The sequence below is a fragment of the Rutidosis leptorrhynchoides genome, chromosome 3 (assembly GCF_046630445.1).
Source record: "Rutidosis leptorrhynchoides isolate AG116_Rl617_1_P2 chromosome 3, CSIRO_AGI_Rlap_v1, whole genome shotgun sequence".
In the NCBI taxonomy this organism is placed as follows: domain Eukaryota; kingdom Viridiplantae; phylum Streptophyta; class Magnoliopsida; order Asterales; family Asteraceae; genus Rutidosis; species Rutidosis leptorrhynchoides.
Genome location: NC_092335.1, coordinates 75,071,391 through 75,087,117, shown reverse-complemented (window position 1 = coordinate 75,087,117; position 15,727 = coordinate 75,071,391). Strand labels below are relative to the sequence as shown.

The following is a 15,727-nucleotide window of genomic DNA, read 5'->3' as shown; positions in this document are numbered from 1 at the left end:
TTCCTTGATCGTCTTTGATCTCACCCCTCTATAGAAGATGTGTTCAAATCCTACACAGACCTCAAAAGATTGACTATCCAACTTACACAAATGATCAAAACACAAGGATTTGATAGTCTCATTATCCCAATATATCAAGTTTGTTTGTAAATGAAACAATGGAATTTTCATAATGGACCAACCTTCAACAACTATAATGAGAATGTATAGGACACCACTTACATTGCCCCAAAATCCACTCGTACCATTTTTCCTACTCACATGAATAAGAGATTAATACCTACAGGCTACAGTATTCATTCAATTATCAAACATTACAAAACCATTCCTGCAAAGGTGCAATATGGTTTTCGATAAATATAATATATATGTATAATTTTACTAATATACTAAGACACGGCAAAATATTGTTTGTACATCAAGTGTTGACGAACATTACAGGCTAGATTCCCATATATTGCAAGGTTAATCCGAAACTATCCATAGTTCAAAATATTATACACTACTCTAGTTTTGCAAGACATCACAATGGTAAAAATGAAACAAGAACTTAATAGATAGATAACAATTTTGCAAACAAAAAAGCATACGTATATCTCCAACGCATTTCATTCACAATGAATATTGATGTCAAGCATAATTGCCATTCATACTGTATTATTGATTGGATAGAGATGACATACGCTTTACAATGACTATATTGACCAAGTTTTCAAATACCCAGCGTAAAATTCCACCACTTTTTGTAAGCATCGGTAAAGAACTGGATAAAGTGGTAACATAAGCCAAGAAGAAGTTACAATCATTGCCAACAAAAATACCTTCTTTAGAAGAGACCGATATGCATATGTACCTTAGCTTTTATTAGAATAAGGATCTAAGTTCTTAATTTGATGCGGTAGCGAACTGGGATCAAACAAATACTCGAGTCTTCTCGCTGAACGGTGTTATTGTTTAACAGTTTATGTTCAAACATCAACTACACAACGGAAAACACGAGAAGCAAGGAAACCATTGGTTGCCACCAGTTTTAGGGGTTGCAGAAGGATCTTTAGCTGTAATTTGTGTGTCTACTGGTGGTATTGATGATGGTGACTGAGGTTTATCAGACTCTACCTTAACTGGACTGCCACCTCCTGCAAGCCTGAGAGGAGCAAACATAATTCGTTACATTAAATAACGGTTTGACTACCCAAATTTGTGATTGTAATAAATTGATATAAGAAGATAACATACACAGGGAATGCAAATGAACTAGCGCTCTGACAACTCGCATCAGATAGGCAAGCAATATTTGCAGAATTGGGAGTCGAACTAGCTCCTTTCCCATTCGGAACACTAGAATCGGTACCCTCCCATTCTTTTTCCTTTTCATCATCATTTTGAATTTCGAGAAATTCTTCTCTCTCTTCAGAATTCCGTTCATTTTCTGCTGATGTGTCCATCACCGTTGACAGGCCAGGTGAATATTCGAGCTCATCATCATTCCAGTTAAGTTTTCCGGACTTACTTATGATATAACCATTATCCATAGAAAAACTATCACTCCCCATATGGATACTGAACAAGGAATCATTTGAAGCTAGACTCCATTCTGAATCATTTCTACGTTTTCGAGGAAATTTTGATGACGTAGTCCTGTTTTGATCATATCCCATCACTTGAACTGGAGGCGGAGACTGTATCGGAGATGTATATAAGGTATTTGAATCAGTTAATGATGCTTCTCCAGCCTGTGGTGTTGTACTTATCGTACTTACTTTAGGCGATGTAGTTGGTGATTCTGGGAGTGTTATATCATTTTCACCAGTATCTGCCTCAGACTGATTCAAAGACAAAAAGGAAGACGATGAAGAAACCGAAGAGGAAGAAGAACGGGCAACCGTTTCTTCATTATCATGGGAGTCGTCGTCAATCGGGAAATTTGGATGCTCGCTGATAACGCTCCCATTCTCTTGTTCCATTTTGGTCCGGTTAACAGATCCTTACAAACAGTTCATTCATATCATAATCATATCAGACAATTGATATCTAATTTCTTACCGTTGCATATATCTAATTTCTTACCGTTGCATAGTGCAAAGGTAAAAAAGTAAGATAGCGCTATCAAGCAACAGACAGACATTCTATAATGCATATTGGTGAATCACTGTCATGAAAGAAGCTAAAAATGTAACTATCAAGCAACAGACATCGTAATACGAGCAAAGCTTTCTATACACCAACAGCTATGCGAAATTTCTACAATGGCTAATAATATTTTCCAGTAGATCAAAGTGAAATCCGTCCGTAGAGACGAATTAAAGGTTGATTTCTCGAATTTAGTATTAGTAAAATATACATTATACAGAGATGTTTACATATTCATCTGAAAGTAATAGATTAAAGTAAGTTCTTATGACAATTATTCACTAGTATCAATTATAGAATGATCTTAGACTTCAAAATTAGCAAACGAAAAGCGAAACATACTGTTAAGATTGCCGAATTGTACTGAATGTTTAATCTAAGGAATCAAAATCAAACAGATTCATGTATCTAAAATGAAGGATGATTCATATATAACGATATATAGAGATAGAATTATAAAATATCGAGTAACTGAACATACATGAACATTCCCCTGAAGATCAAACCCTAGGGGTTAGGATCGCCGGTGACACCAATGTTTCCCTGAATTATACTATTAAACCTCGAAAAGGAAATGTAATTTATGCTAAAAGGGGGATTAGGGTTAGGGTTTGATGATTGATCGTATAACGGAAGGCTGAGCGCGATTTTAGGGAAACGCTGATATGTTTTATCTTTTTTCCGTTTTACAAATATAGACGCGGGAAGAACTTCGTGTGACAGGTACTTCTGTTTTGAGGGATGGTTTAGAGAACTTGTTGAAAGATGAGGGGGGTAAGTTGAAAAATAGAGGAAGTTATGATAGAAGTTCACAATACAACTTCAATTCTATCTACTCCGTATTAAATAGTTTGGCAAAAATAACAGCCATGGAAGCAGCTGTGTATAAACAGGTTTTCAGCCATAGTACTCAACTCTTTACAAGTAAGTTACGCTATTAATACTCCGTACATGTTATGCTTTCTATCATTCCCCTGGTATACAAATTAAAAAACTTTGCTTTAGTTAGTTAATTAGTTACGACTTACGCGTACATTATTACCTTTTTACGCCATGATAAGTAAGTATTTGTAAGGGAAAAAAAGTTATCCAGGAAGCATCAAATGTGAACGTCTAACATTTTGCCGTATCAAAAATGCGAACTTGAAGATGATTATTAATTCGACCATGTTGTCATTGCCACTGGAGCTTCAAAAGTATACTCGTAATCCGTAATACACTTTTTGTTAGAATGGGTGTTAAATTAACTAATATAGCACTGTTAATTATAAGTTGAACATAAAATATAACATGTCCCACATCCGATCAAAAAAGGAAGATTGGGTCCTCGTGAACTTAAAGCACTGGTTAACTAATACTCCGTATATCGTTATGGTTTAGTTGGAACCTGAAAATATCCGATTAGTCTATTGCTTTGCAGGCCGTTACTACCAAAAATATTTGGAAACTAGTAGTATAGATTTTGCTAATTGATTGGCCTTCACTTTCAGCAAAGAAAGCATCAAGAAACCATACTAATCCGCCATCATCAGTCCGCCTGGAGTCAAGCTATGCACCTCAAGGTTTGAGTTACTCCAATTTTTCCTATTTTGAAAGGCAACACAAGAATGCAACAAAGGCAAGGTCTTTACCATTTCTTAAACAATAAATTTATGCGTGCCTATAGAAACATGAGTTGATTTATGCATTTTTGAAGTATGTAAACAGATTTATGCTGGAAGGAGAAGAAGATCAAACATGGAGACAGATACATATGTACTAATGGAACCAGGAAAGGCTGAAGAATTTGTGAATGAAGAAGAACTTAGACTCAGATTAAAGGGATGGCTAGAAAATTGGCCAGGGACATCACTACCTCCCGATCTTGCAAGATTCGAGTCCATTGATGATGCCGTTTCGTTCCTTGTAAAGTCTGTTTGTGAACTTGAAATCGATGGAGATGTTGGCTCCATTCAGTGGTATGAAGTTAGCTTGGAATGACAATCTGCAATGAAAACCAAAACAAAGTTGATTTATGTTTTGTTTCTTTTATAACATGTTTAGCGATAGCGAATGTTACTAGTTTATTGCATTTATAATTGTGACGATCGCTCAAAATCCATATGGACGAACACGTCATTCATTGATTTCATTGCGAGGTATTTGACCTCTATGTGTTACGTTTTGTAACATTGCATTCGTTTGAAAAGGTATTTCATAAATGAATATATAAATTCCAGGTTTTTTTACATCTGATGATTCCTACGTATAGACAATCACCATTTAAATGGTTTACAATAATACATCTATTGACAATACAGTCAAAATAAGATACATGGTAATGGTTTGATGAATGCAAGTTTCTTGTATATAGCATGTATGACTCCAAGCACATAACTTGTATCACGTATGAGCAAACAGCGGAAGACTTCTAGAAACCTGAGAATAAACATGCTTCAAGTGTCAACACAAAGGTTGGTGAGTTCATAGTTTTAATATTACACATAATCCGTATATCAATGTGGATTACAAAAGTTCAGTTGTTTTATTCAAAACGTTTATCATTATGTTTTAAATAAAAGGTGGATCACAAGATTTCAGTTGTTTCATCCGAAACGTTTATCAAAATATTCTACGAAATTGAGCACCCTGGTAACTAAACTTAACGTATATATAATTTGTACCCTTTGTATAATCATCTTAATAATACACGCAAACCAACGTGTATGCTTCTCAAATAGCATACGTCCGTTTAAAGGCTAGTGCTCTAGCTCGGACGGGGATATCAAGCCCTATGGATCCATATACTACTACTCGCGCCCACCAGTTCTTATAACTGGCAGTTAACAGTTACCAAAGCTAAGGGATTTTCGGTTCAAACTCAGTGTAGAATTTAGTATGTACTTGTATCCATTGCGTTTAAAATAAAGTGCATGTATTCTCAGCCCAAAAATATATATTGCAAAAGCAATTAAAAAGGGAGCAAATGAAACTCACACATATAAATATTGTATATCGGTTAATAAAGTATTTGCATGTATTCTCAGCCCAAAAATGTAGAGAGTAAAAGGGATCTTATGAAACTCACTGTTTAATATTGATATACAATATTGCAGGAAAGCACGTAGACGCATCGGAGATGATAAACACGAGGTTTGATTCACAAAAAAATACCCCCGAACATTACCCATAACCTCCTTGGCAATAACCCATAATTTCCTTAGCTCTAGCTTGCTCGAAAACTCATTTTGAAAATTACTTGGACAGCACTCCGTCGTAATATTTGATGTACATTATTATTTTTGTATCGCAAAAATAATAACACTAATAATAAAAAAAATAATAAGATTAATAATAATCTTATTAATAATAATAATAATAATAATAATAATAATAATATAAATAATAAATAAAATAAATACGGAGTAATATGTATGTGTGTGTGTTTTTTTTTTTTTTTTTTCTTTCTTTACTCGGCAGAAAATGTTGCAATTTATAGAACCTGGCCTGAAATCTGGAGTCATGCGACTCGCATGGAAATGGCCTTCTGGCCATGCGACTCGCATGAGGACCAGAGACAGCTCACATTGTTTTGGCTCCTAGCTTGTCGACATAATATAAAATAAATATAAATATATAAATAATTAATATAATTATTTATATATTATATTTTATTCTTGTGCATAGTAGACTAGATATTTTTGGTCCGTTGCGTCGGGCGTTTCTTCTTGACTCGGGTCCCGGTTTCGGATTTTCAGACGTCCTTGCGTACTATTTTATATCGTGTACTTTGCGTTCCGCAACTTGTACTCTTGTCATTTTTAGACGTTCTTCATCAATAATTTGAACCTTTTTAATTGTATCTTGTACATTTGAGCATTTTGGACCTTTCCGTCTTCAATTCTTCGTTTTCGCCTTTTGTCTTCGCACTTATTAAATATAAACGAATATTACTTGAATATGGAACAATTACAACTAAAATCCTGTCTTTCTTGGGGGATAATGCTATGAAATATATGTTCCTTTTTAGCCTTATCAATAGCCTTAAATTATCCCTTAATTATATCACTCAAAGTGTATCTTAAACTTTCGAGTGTTTTGGTCATTTACTTCTATAAATCATCGTCTCGCTATTTGTTAAAATACATTTTTATAATAGCGTTTTACTGTAGCAAAGTCAATTTCACTGTAGCAAATAGTGATTTTCGAAAACACTGTAGCATTTTGAGTAATGTGGCAATTTGAAAACACTGTAACAAATTAGTGTTTAACTGGTTCATCTTAAACGTTTTAGTTAACTTATCTAAATATCAATTGAATCAATAAACGAATGTTACTATCGTTTATTATATATATGTATATATCTTTTTAATATACATAAATCAGTTTTTAAATACACATTGGAAGTTATTTATAAATAAATTTTAATAATAAATATTTCAACTTATCATATACATTCAAATAGATATTTAAACCAATAAGTTTAATGTACGGTATCAAACAATTAATACATTGTTACCTTTTCATGTTATAGTATATATGTATCTATTTACATATAATTGTTCGCGAATCGTCGAAAACAACCGAAGGGTATTTAAATATATAAAAGTAATTCAAAAATTTTGAGATTCAGTTTTACAGACTTTGCTTATCGTGTCGGAAATGTTAATCATACAAAGATTAAGTTTAAATTTAGTCGAAATTTCTGGGTCATCACAATAATCGTATAAATGCAACCCTTAATCTCATTCATAAGCTAAGCTTCTTCCCTTTAATCTAATTTAACATCAATCCATAATACGAGCATAGAAAGAGAGCAACAGCAATCACTTGATACCATTCAAGTTTTACAAGCATCATATCAATTTTAAAAGTGATTCAAGATTATCAAATACGATGAAATACTAACAATATCTGAATCCATTTTAGGAATTCGGGATTTCACATTCTGCAGGTCTCGTCAAGTTCTAACAGCCGTCAGATCTTAAAACATCAAAGCTTGAATATGCAGATTTCACCAAAATCATGAGGTCATACCTTCTCCTATTGTTTTCTACTAACCAACACCGAGTGGACGATTTCCTGGGCTTAGTTCTAAAGTCCTACAGAAACATATGACATTACATTATCCGATCTCAGTGGCGGAACTTGAACCCAACCTGAGATGGGGCGAAACTAATGAAAGATGGGTAACACTAAAAAAAACCCTTATATTTTAGTAATAAAACAAAAATTAGTGTATTTTTTTTCTTCTTTCCAAATCGACCCGGGCCGATAGGCCTCCTTGTCTTGTACTCCGTATATCAATTTGATATGATAATAGTAAAATGACGACAACAAAAAAAAAAAAAAAAAAAAAAAAGATGAACAGGTACCATGCGAATTGAATAAAGATGGCTTTGTAGATATGATAGTATAAAAAATAAATGGAGATGCGGGGGATCGAACCCCGTGCCTCTCGCATGCAAAGCGAGCGCTCTACCATTTGAGCTACATCCCCATTTGTTAGATGCATAATTCAATTATATTTGTACTCTATTTCTCTGCTATATTTGATGTATTTTTTTTTTCTTCTACTCTGTATAAAGAAAATGAAGGTAACTATGTTGATGGTACTTTAGATGATAACAGTAACATAAGATTCATATAAAATATTGAAAGCTGCAAACATTCTATCAGAAAACATTCCAATAGTTTATGTTGTTGAAAACTATTTAACCTATGAAAAAAGCAATACCATTGACGTGAGAAATGGTTAGAAGGGTTGGGTGTGTCACACCAAATTTACATAATATCAAACATGAAGTAGCTGAAAAACCCACACACAAAATTTCCTTATGCACTTTAAAATTTGTTCTTATGTCGTGTAATGTAACAATCAAATATATTACTCCATGTTTTTGAATATTGATCAAGTCATGAAGACTATCTTGAATGACTATTCTAACATGATATTTACAAAACATTAACCTTCTTTTCTAAATGGCACTAGATTATACATTATTGACCTCGCTATAATTACACTCGTTTTTTAACCATCTCCATTTAGCTGAGGAGTTACCGTCATTGTAGGTGTCTGAGAGGCCTCGAGTTCGAGTCTCACTTAAAAAAATTTCATAATGCAATTTGCTTTACAGTTTGTTATGAAGTCATCTGGGAGTTCTGGGAAATAGTGGGTTCTGCCCTATCTAACAAGGTTCTCTAGGGAATTTTCTTTGGGTGCAATATCCTAATATTTCCTATGGTTGTAGGAAATATGCATAACATGTTAGTTCTGTATATGATCAAAACGATATTAACTACTTTATAGTATATAAATCAAGAAGATAATATAACTATTATTGTTGGCATATTATTACACTCGCCAAATTGTCTAAAAAAAAAAAACCCAAGAATTAAATGATAACATAAGTTAATGAAGAAGTTGTGATATGGTCCAGCGGTTGGTGGCCTGCCTCCTTTAGGGGATGTCAGGAGTTCGACCCCCGTTGGCTACATATTAACCCACAATTTCATCTATGCCATGAAATTCCAGCCATGACACCTTTCCCACATCGCGTTGGGGGAGTAAGGGGAGGGGGGTTACCGTCCATACCCCGTATGAGATTGGTGCGGTTTTTCTCCTGAGTATGCAGTTGGGGGCGGGTATAACTGTGTAAGAGATGAACGCGTGTGTGGTTAAGTCTTCCTGAGTGATCCTAACAGTTGTCCAAAAAATAAAAACATAAGTTAACGAAAGATCGAGATGATGAAATGGTTGTAGAAATAATTAAAATTTAAATTTGCAATTTTTGATGAGAGGTAAATTAGTGAAGAATATCAGGGTCATACCAAAGCTTGTACAACCAACAAAAAGTAATAATGTAACAAGAACTTATTATTATTATTATTATTATTATTATTATTATTATTATAATTATAATTATAATAAACTTAAAAGTTTTAAAACTTACAAAAAATTAGTAGGAAGCCTAGAGACAATCTGGGCCCCACACCTCTAGCAATAGCAAAACCTATCCTAGTAAAAATATGAGCAGCAGCACCGGCACCAATATCTTGCGCCATCGAACTCTTCTGAACCCGCTTTAGCAAAGAAACAGCCTCCTTTTCTAATTCCCCAAGGGAAGAAAATGAGAAAGGAATGAAACCATAACCAATCGCCTGACAGCTAGATCCGTACTTGACCCGCTTCTGACGAGCCGCATCAACCACAGCACGTCCAGGGACAAAGTCAGAAAGCCCAGATTGTGTCAAAGGAGAAGACCCTGTCAAGTCAACACAAACATCGCGACCACAATCCCAGGAATAAAGTAACACATCTGCAGGTCTGAGGGCCTTGTTGTTCTCTCCAGACAACCCAATGTCAACCTCCTTTCTCGCTGAAATCCCAGATCGATAACAAACATCAACAAAGGAATCCTGAACAACATTATGTCGATGCTTAATACCCACCACACCAGCACAAGACACCGCGTGATCCCCGAAAATATCCCCAGTAAAAACCCTTGAACAGGCAGAGCATGCCGTCGAGATAGAGAACAATGGAACACCCAACCGGTAGCACAACACACATCGGTAAGTCTTTGCGTTCATCGTCTGACCCAACCCCAAAATAGGGACTGCCCTTAGCCAATCAGAGGTGTGATCACCCTGTTGTGATTTCCATAAGGCCGATTGTCGGGGAGATAACGACAAAGAGGATTATGCAGAAGCGGTAACCTTTGTAAAATAAACATCTGCCAATTTCTTCATGAGTATTGGGGCAGCGACCTCACTCGGATTACCTAAAATATCAAACCCAATCGTTTTATTAAACAGACCCAATGCATCTTCAAAAGCACGGCCAAGACCAACAATACCCGCATGACGTAGGAGCTTGGTCTGCAACCCAGCAGACTGTAATCGAGAAGCCAGAAAAGCATAATGACGAACATCTCCCGCAGAATAAACACCAAGCCCTCCAAATGCAAATGGCAAGGTGGCAAGCCGTCACTGCCAATCACCAAACCCAGGCCCTGAAGCAGTAACAATACGCTCCAAGGAAGATCGAAGGGCTCCATCGAAAGCGCGTTGAGCCGCCTCAAATATACTAGGAGGACAAGTATGCAAGGTAAAGTAGAGTTTAGAAACTCCCGTACATGCCCTAAGCAACAACAACTCACACTGAGGATCATCAAGCTTAGCAACCTTATCCATAAGCGCAATGGACTTGGTCACCCTTTGCATCACCAGTTCACTACTAAAACCAGGATCGGAACTTGCGGGGGCCCCAAGCAACTTAACACCATTTAAAGGTCGAGCAATATTAGGAGGAAATACACCTACTTGCCTGCTGCGAGGGTCCTCCGTAGGCCAGAAAATTTCAGTTTTTTCAACGTTGAGATGTAGCCCAAAACGAGGCCTATCCTCCATAATCAAATGCAAAACCTTCCCCACCACCAAAGTGTCCCCAATAATAGTGCCATCATTCAAATACCACGCCTGAAGACAAACCTCAAAATTATCTCTGATTTTAGAAATCAAGGGTTGTAAGACCAAAGCAAAAAGCAGCGGACCAAGGGGATCACCCTGTTGCACCCCCTGAGAAGACCATAAGGTGTGGTTCCCATAATACAATCTGGCTGGATTAGAGTAGCAAAATTTAACCCACCGAGAAATGCTCGGACAAAGGCGGCGAACTTCACGTAACATGACCGTACGATCAACTAGATTGAATGCATTTTGAAAATCAACTAATAACATAGAGAGGCCAACATCAGAGCCACGATCCTCAATCAACCGATTCACTGTATGAAGAATAGCCTCGCCACCTGAAGAAACACCAACACCAAATTGAAGACCATCGAAGTAACTTCCCAAAGACTGGCCAACCATAGCAGCGCCAACCTTCGAAACAAGATGTCGCCAAACAGTACCCATAGCTATAGGACGAAGACCTCCGCCGGGCTTGACAAGCTGTGTGAGGGGAGCACTAGCTATATACTCTCCTAATTCCATAGGGCACCTTCCAGCTAGAAAGAGATTAACGACCCCAGTAATAGAGCCAACCAACTCATCCGAGACTGCCACAGCAGCACCACTCAAGCAATCCATAAGGTGTTGTGCACGTAAACCATCCCTACCACATGATGTGCCTCGAGGAAAACTTTTAATCTGGCCCAAAACAACAGCAGAAGTCGTAACGAGGTGAAGGTGATCAACCGGCATATTAGGCAAGGATGGAGCTATAGAAGAAGAGTGCTTAGAGAGCAAGTCCGCCAGTGTGTCGTCATTATAAGGAGCAACGCCTGATGAAGAAAGAACACGAACTGCAGCGGTGTAATGGCCATCACAAATCTTCCTACGACACTGCTTAATATTACGCACTTCCAAATCAAGGACCTCATCATCAACCACTGACAACATAGGAGAATCCTTGAAATGTCCCGTTCTTATTGATTAAAAACGTTCCATATTAATTGATTTCGTTGCGAGGTTTTGACCTCTATATGAGACTTTTTTTTTCAAATACTGCATTCATTTTTAAAACAAACCATAACCTTTATTTCATAAATAAAGGTTTAAAAAGCTTTACGTAGATTATCAAATAATGATAATCTAAAATATCCTGTTTACACACGACCATTACATAATGGTTTACAATATAAATATGTTACATCGAAATCAGTTTCTTGAATGCAGTTTTTACACAATATCATACAAACATGGACTCCAAATCTTGTCCTTATTTTAGTATGCAACAGCGAAAGCTCTTAGTATTCACCTGAGAATAAACATGCTTTAAACGTCAACAAAAATGTTGGTGAGTTATAGGTTTAACCTATATATATCAAATCGTAACAATAGACCACAAGATTTCATATTTCAATACACATCCCATACATAGAGATAAAAATCATTCATATGGTGAACACCTGGTAACCGACATTAACAAGATGCATATATAAGAATATCCCCATCATTCCGGGACACCCTTCGGATATGATATAAATTTCGAAGTACTAAAGCATCCGGTACTTTGGATGGGGTTTGTTAGGCCCAATAGATCTATCTTTAGGATTCGCGTCAATTAGGGTGTCTGTTCCCTAATTCTTAGATTACCAGACTTAATAAAAAGGGGCATATTCAATTTCGATAATTCAACCATAGAATGTAGTTTCACGTACTTGTGTCTATTTTGTAAATCATTTATAAAACCTGCATGTATTCTCATCCCAAAAATATTAGATTTTAAAAGTGGGACTATAACTCACTTTCACAGATTTTTACTTCGTCGGGAAGTAAGACTTGGCCACTGGTTGATTCACGAACCTATAACAATATATACATATATATCAAAGTATGTTCAAAATATATTTACAATACTTTTAATACACTTTGATGTTTTAAGTTTATTAAGTCAGCTGTCCTCGTTAGTAACCTACAACTAGTTGTCCACAGTTAGATGTACATAAATAAATCGATAAATATTATCTTGAATCAATCCACGACCCAGTGTATACGTATCTCAGTATTGATCACAACTCAAACTATATATATATTTTGGAATCAACCTCAACCCTGTATAGCTAACTCCAACATTCACATATAGAGTGTCTATGGTTGTTCCGCAATATATATATAGATGGGTCAACATGATAGGTCGAAACATTGTATACGTGTCTATGGTATCTCAAGATTACATAATATACAATATAATTTGATTAGGTTATGGTTGGAATAGATTTATTACTAACTTTCACGTAGGTAAAATGAGTAGTTTTTATCAATCTTGTTTTACTCGCCATTTCTTCGTTTCTAATCCGTTTTGAGTGATTCCAGTGGCCACGGTTTCGTATTGAACTTAACTTTATGAATATAAATAGAAAAAGTATAAGTTTATAGTCGGAAATACAAGTTACAAGTCGTTTTTGAAAGAGGTAGTCATTTCCGTCGAAAGAACGACATCTTGATGACCATTTTGAAAAACATACTTTCACTTTGAGTTTAACCATGATTTTTGGATATAGTTTCATGTTCATAAGAAAAATCATTTTTCCAGAAGTATAGCTTTTAAATCAAAGTTCTTCTTAGCTTTTAATTATCCCAACCAAAACGGCCCCCGGTTTTACTACGACGGCGTATATCCAGTTTTATGGTGTTTATCGTGTTTTCGGGTTTTAAATCATTAAGTTAGCATATCATATAGATATAGAACATGTGTTTAGTTGATTTTAAAAGTCTAGTTAGAAGGATTAACTTTATTTGCGAACAAGTTTTGAATTAACTAAACTATGTTCTAGTGATTACAAGTTTATAACGTTAAATAAGACAGCTTTTTATGTATGAATCGAATGATGTTATGAACATCATTACTACCTCAAGTTCCTTGGATAAACCTACTGGAAATGAGAAAAATGGATCTAGCTTCAAAGGATCCTTGGATGGCTTGAAAGTTCTTGAAGCAGAATCATGACACGAAAACAATTTCAAGTAAGATTTCCACTCGAAATAAGATTGTTATAGTTATAGAAATTGAATTAAAGTTTGAATATGATTATTACCTTGTATTAGAAAGATAACCTACTGTAAGTAACAAAGGTTTCTTGATCTTGGATGATTACTTGGAATGGATTTAGAAAACTTGGAAGTAAACTTGCAATCTTGGAAGTATTCTTGATTTTATGAAACTAGAACTTTTGGAATTTATGAAGAACACTTAGAACTTGAAGATAGAACTTAAGAGAGATCAATTAGATGAAGAAAATTGAATAATGAAAGTGTTTGTAGGTGTTTTTGGTCGTTGGTGTATGGATTAGATATAAAGGATATGTAATTTTATTTTCATGTAAATAAGTCATGAATGATTACTCATATTTTTGTAATTTTATGAGATATTTCATGCTAGTTGCCAAATGATGGTTCCCACATGTGTTAGGTGACTCACATGGGCTGCTAAGAGCTGATCATTGGAGTGTATATACCAATAGTACATACATCTAAAAGCTGTGTATTGTACGAGTACGAATACGGGTTCATACGAGTAGATTTGTTGATGAAACTGAACGAGGATGTAATTGTAAGCATTTTTTTAAGTAGAAGTATTTTGATAAGTGTCTTTAAGTCTTTCAAAAGTGTATGAATTCATATTAAAACACTACATGTATATACATTTTAACTGAGTCGTTAAGTCATCGTTAGTCGTTACATGTAAATGTTGTTTTGAAACCTTTAGGTTAACGATCTTGTTAAATGTTGTTAACCCAATGTTTATAATCTCGAATGAGATTTTAAATTATTATATTATCATGATATTATGATGTACGAATATCTCTTAATATGATCTATATACATTAAATGTCGTTACAACGATAATCGTTACATATATGTCTCGTTTCAAAATCATTAAGTTAGTAGTCTTATTTTTACATATGTAGTTCATTGTTAATACACTTAATGATATATTTACTTATCATTTAACATAATTAACCAAGTGTATCAATATCTTAATATGATTCATATGTACCTAGTAAGACGTTATAACGATAATCGTTATATATATCGTTTTCGAGTTTCTTAATTTAATAGTCTCATTTTTATGTATATAACTCATTGTTAAAATACCTAATGAGATACATACTTATAATAAAATCATGTTAACTATATATATAACCATATATATGTCATCGTATAGTTTTTACAAGTTTTAACGTTCGTGAATCACCGGTCAACTTGGGTGGTCATTTGTCTATATGAAACCTATTTCAATTAATCAAGTCTTAACAAGTTTGGTTGCTTAACATGTTGGAAACACTTAAACATGTAAAATAACAATTTCATTTAATATATATATAAACATGGAAAAGTTCGGGTCACTACAGTACCTACCCGTTAAATAAATTTCGTCCCGAAATTTTAAGCAGTTGGAGGTGTTGACGTATCTTCTGGAAATAAATGCGGGTATTTCTTTTTCATCTGATCTTCTCGTTCCCAGGTGAACTCGGTTCCTCTACGAGCATTCCATTGAACCTTAATAATTGGTATCTTGTTTTGCTTAAGTCTTTTATTCTCACGATCCATTATTTCGACGGGTTCTTCGATGAATTGAAGTTTTTCGTTGATTTGGATTTCATCTAACGGAATAGTGAGATCTTCTTTAGTAAAACATTTCTTCAAATTCGAGACGTGGAAAGTGTTATGTACAACCGCGAGTTGTTGAGGTAACTCAAGTCGGTAAGCTACTGGTCCGACACGATCAATAATCTTGAATGGTCCAATATACCTTGGATTTAATTTCCCTCGTTTACCAAATCGAACAACGCCTTTCCAAGGTGCAACTTTAAGCATGACCATCTCTCCAATTTCAAATTCTATATCTTTTCTTTTAATGTCAGCGTAGCTCTTTTGTCGACTTTGGGTGGTTTTCAACCGTTGTTGAATTTGGATGATCTTCTCGGTAGTTTCTTGTATTATCTCCGGACCCGTAATCTGTTTATCCCCCACTTCACTCCAACAAATCGGAGATTTGCACTTTCTACCATAAAGTGCTTCAAACGGCGCCATCTCAATGCTTGAATGGTAGCTGTTATTGTAGGAAAATTCTGCTAACGGTAGATGTCGATCCCAACTGTTTCCGAAA

The 15,727-nt window shown here is 35.2% G+C and overlaps 1 protein-coding gene and 1 non-coding gene across 2 annotated transcripts; one reads left to right on the top strand and one right to left on the bottom strand.

The window, feature by feature from the left end:
- Positions 1-2,977: 2,977 nt before the first annotated feature.
- On the top strand, positions 2,978-4,176 carry LOC139896366 (protein CHLORORESPIRATORY REDUCTION 7, chloroplastic). Its single transcript, XM_071879000.1, has 3 exons — positions 2,978-3,054; positions 3,621-3,748; positions 3,838-4,176. The coding sequence occupies exons 1-3, from the start codon at positions 3,000-3,002 to the stop codon at positions 4,108-4,110; spliced, it is 456 nt and encodes a 151-aa protein (XP_071735101.1). The 5' UTR covers positions 2,978-2,999; the 3' UTR covers positions 4,111-4,176.
- Positions 4,177-7,536: 3,360 nt separating this feature from the next.
- On the bottom strand, positions 7,537-7,609 carry TRNAA-UGC (transfer RNA alanine (anticodon UGC)). The gene has a single exon. It is a non-coding gene; the product is annotated as a tRNA-Ala (tRNA).
- Between the last annotated feature and the right edge of the window lie 8,118 nt (positions 7,610-15,727).

Bases quoted from the DNA above. Each gene is read 5' to 3' on its own strand.
- LOC139896366 (XM_071879000.1), top strand. From the start codon at position 3,000: ATGGAAGCAGCTGTGTATAAACAGGTTTTCAGCCATAGTACTCAACTC. The intron at 3,055-3,620 runs GTAAGTTACGCT...CTTCACTTTCAG, and splicing joins TAGTACTCAACTCTTTACAA to CAAAGAAAGCATCAAGAAAC. The intron at 3,749-3,837 runs GCAAGGTCTTTA...GTATGTAAACAG, and splicing joins AACACAAGAATGCAACAAAG to ATTTATGCTGGAAGGAGAAG.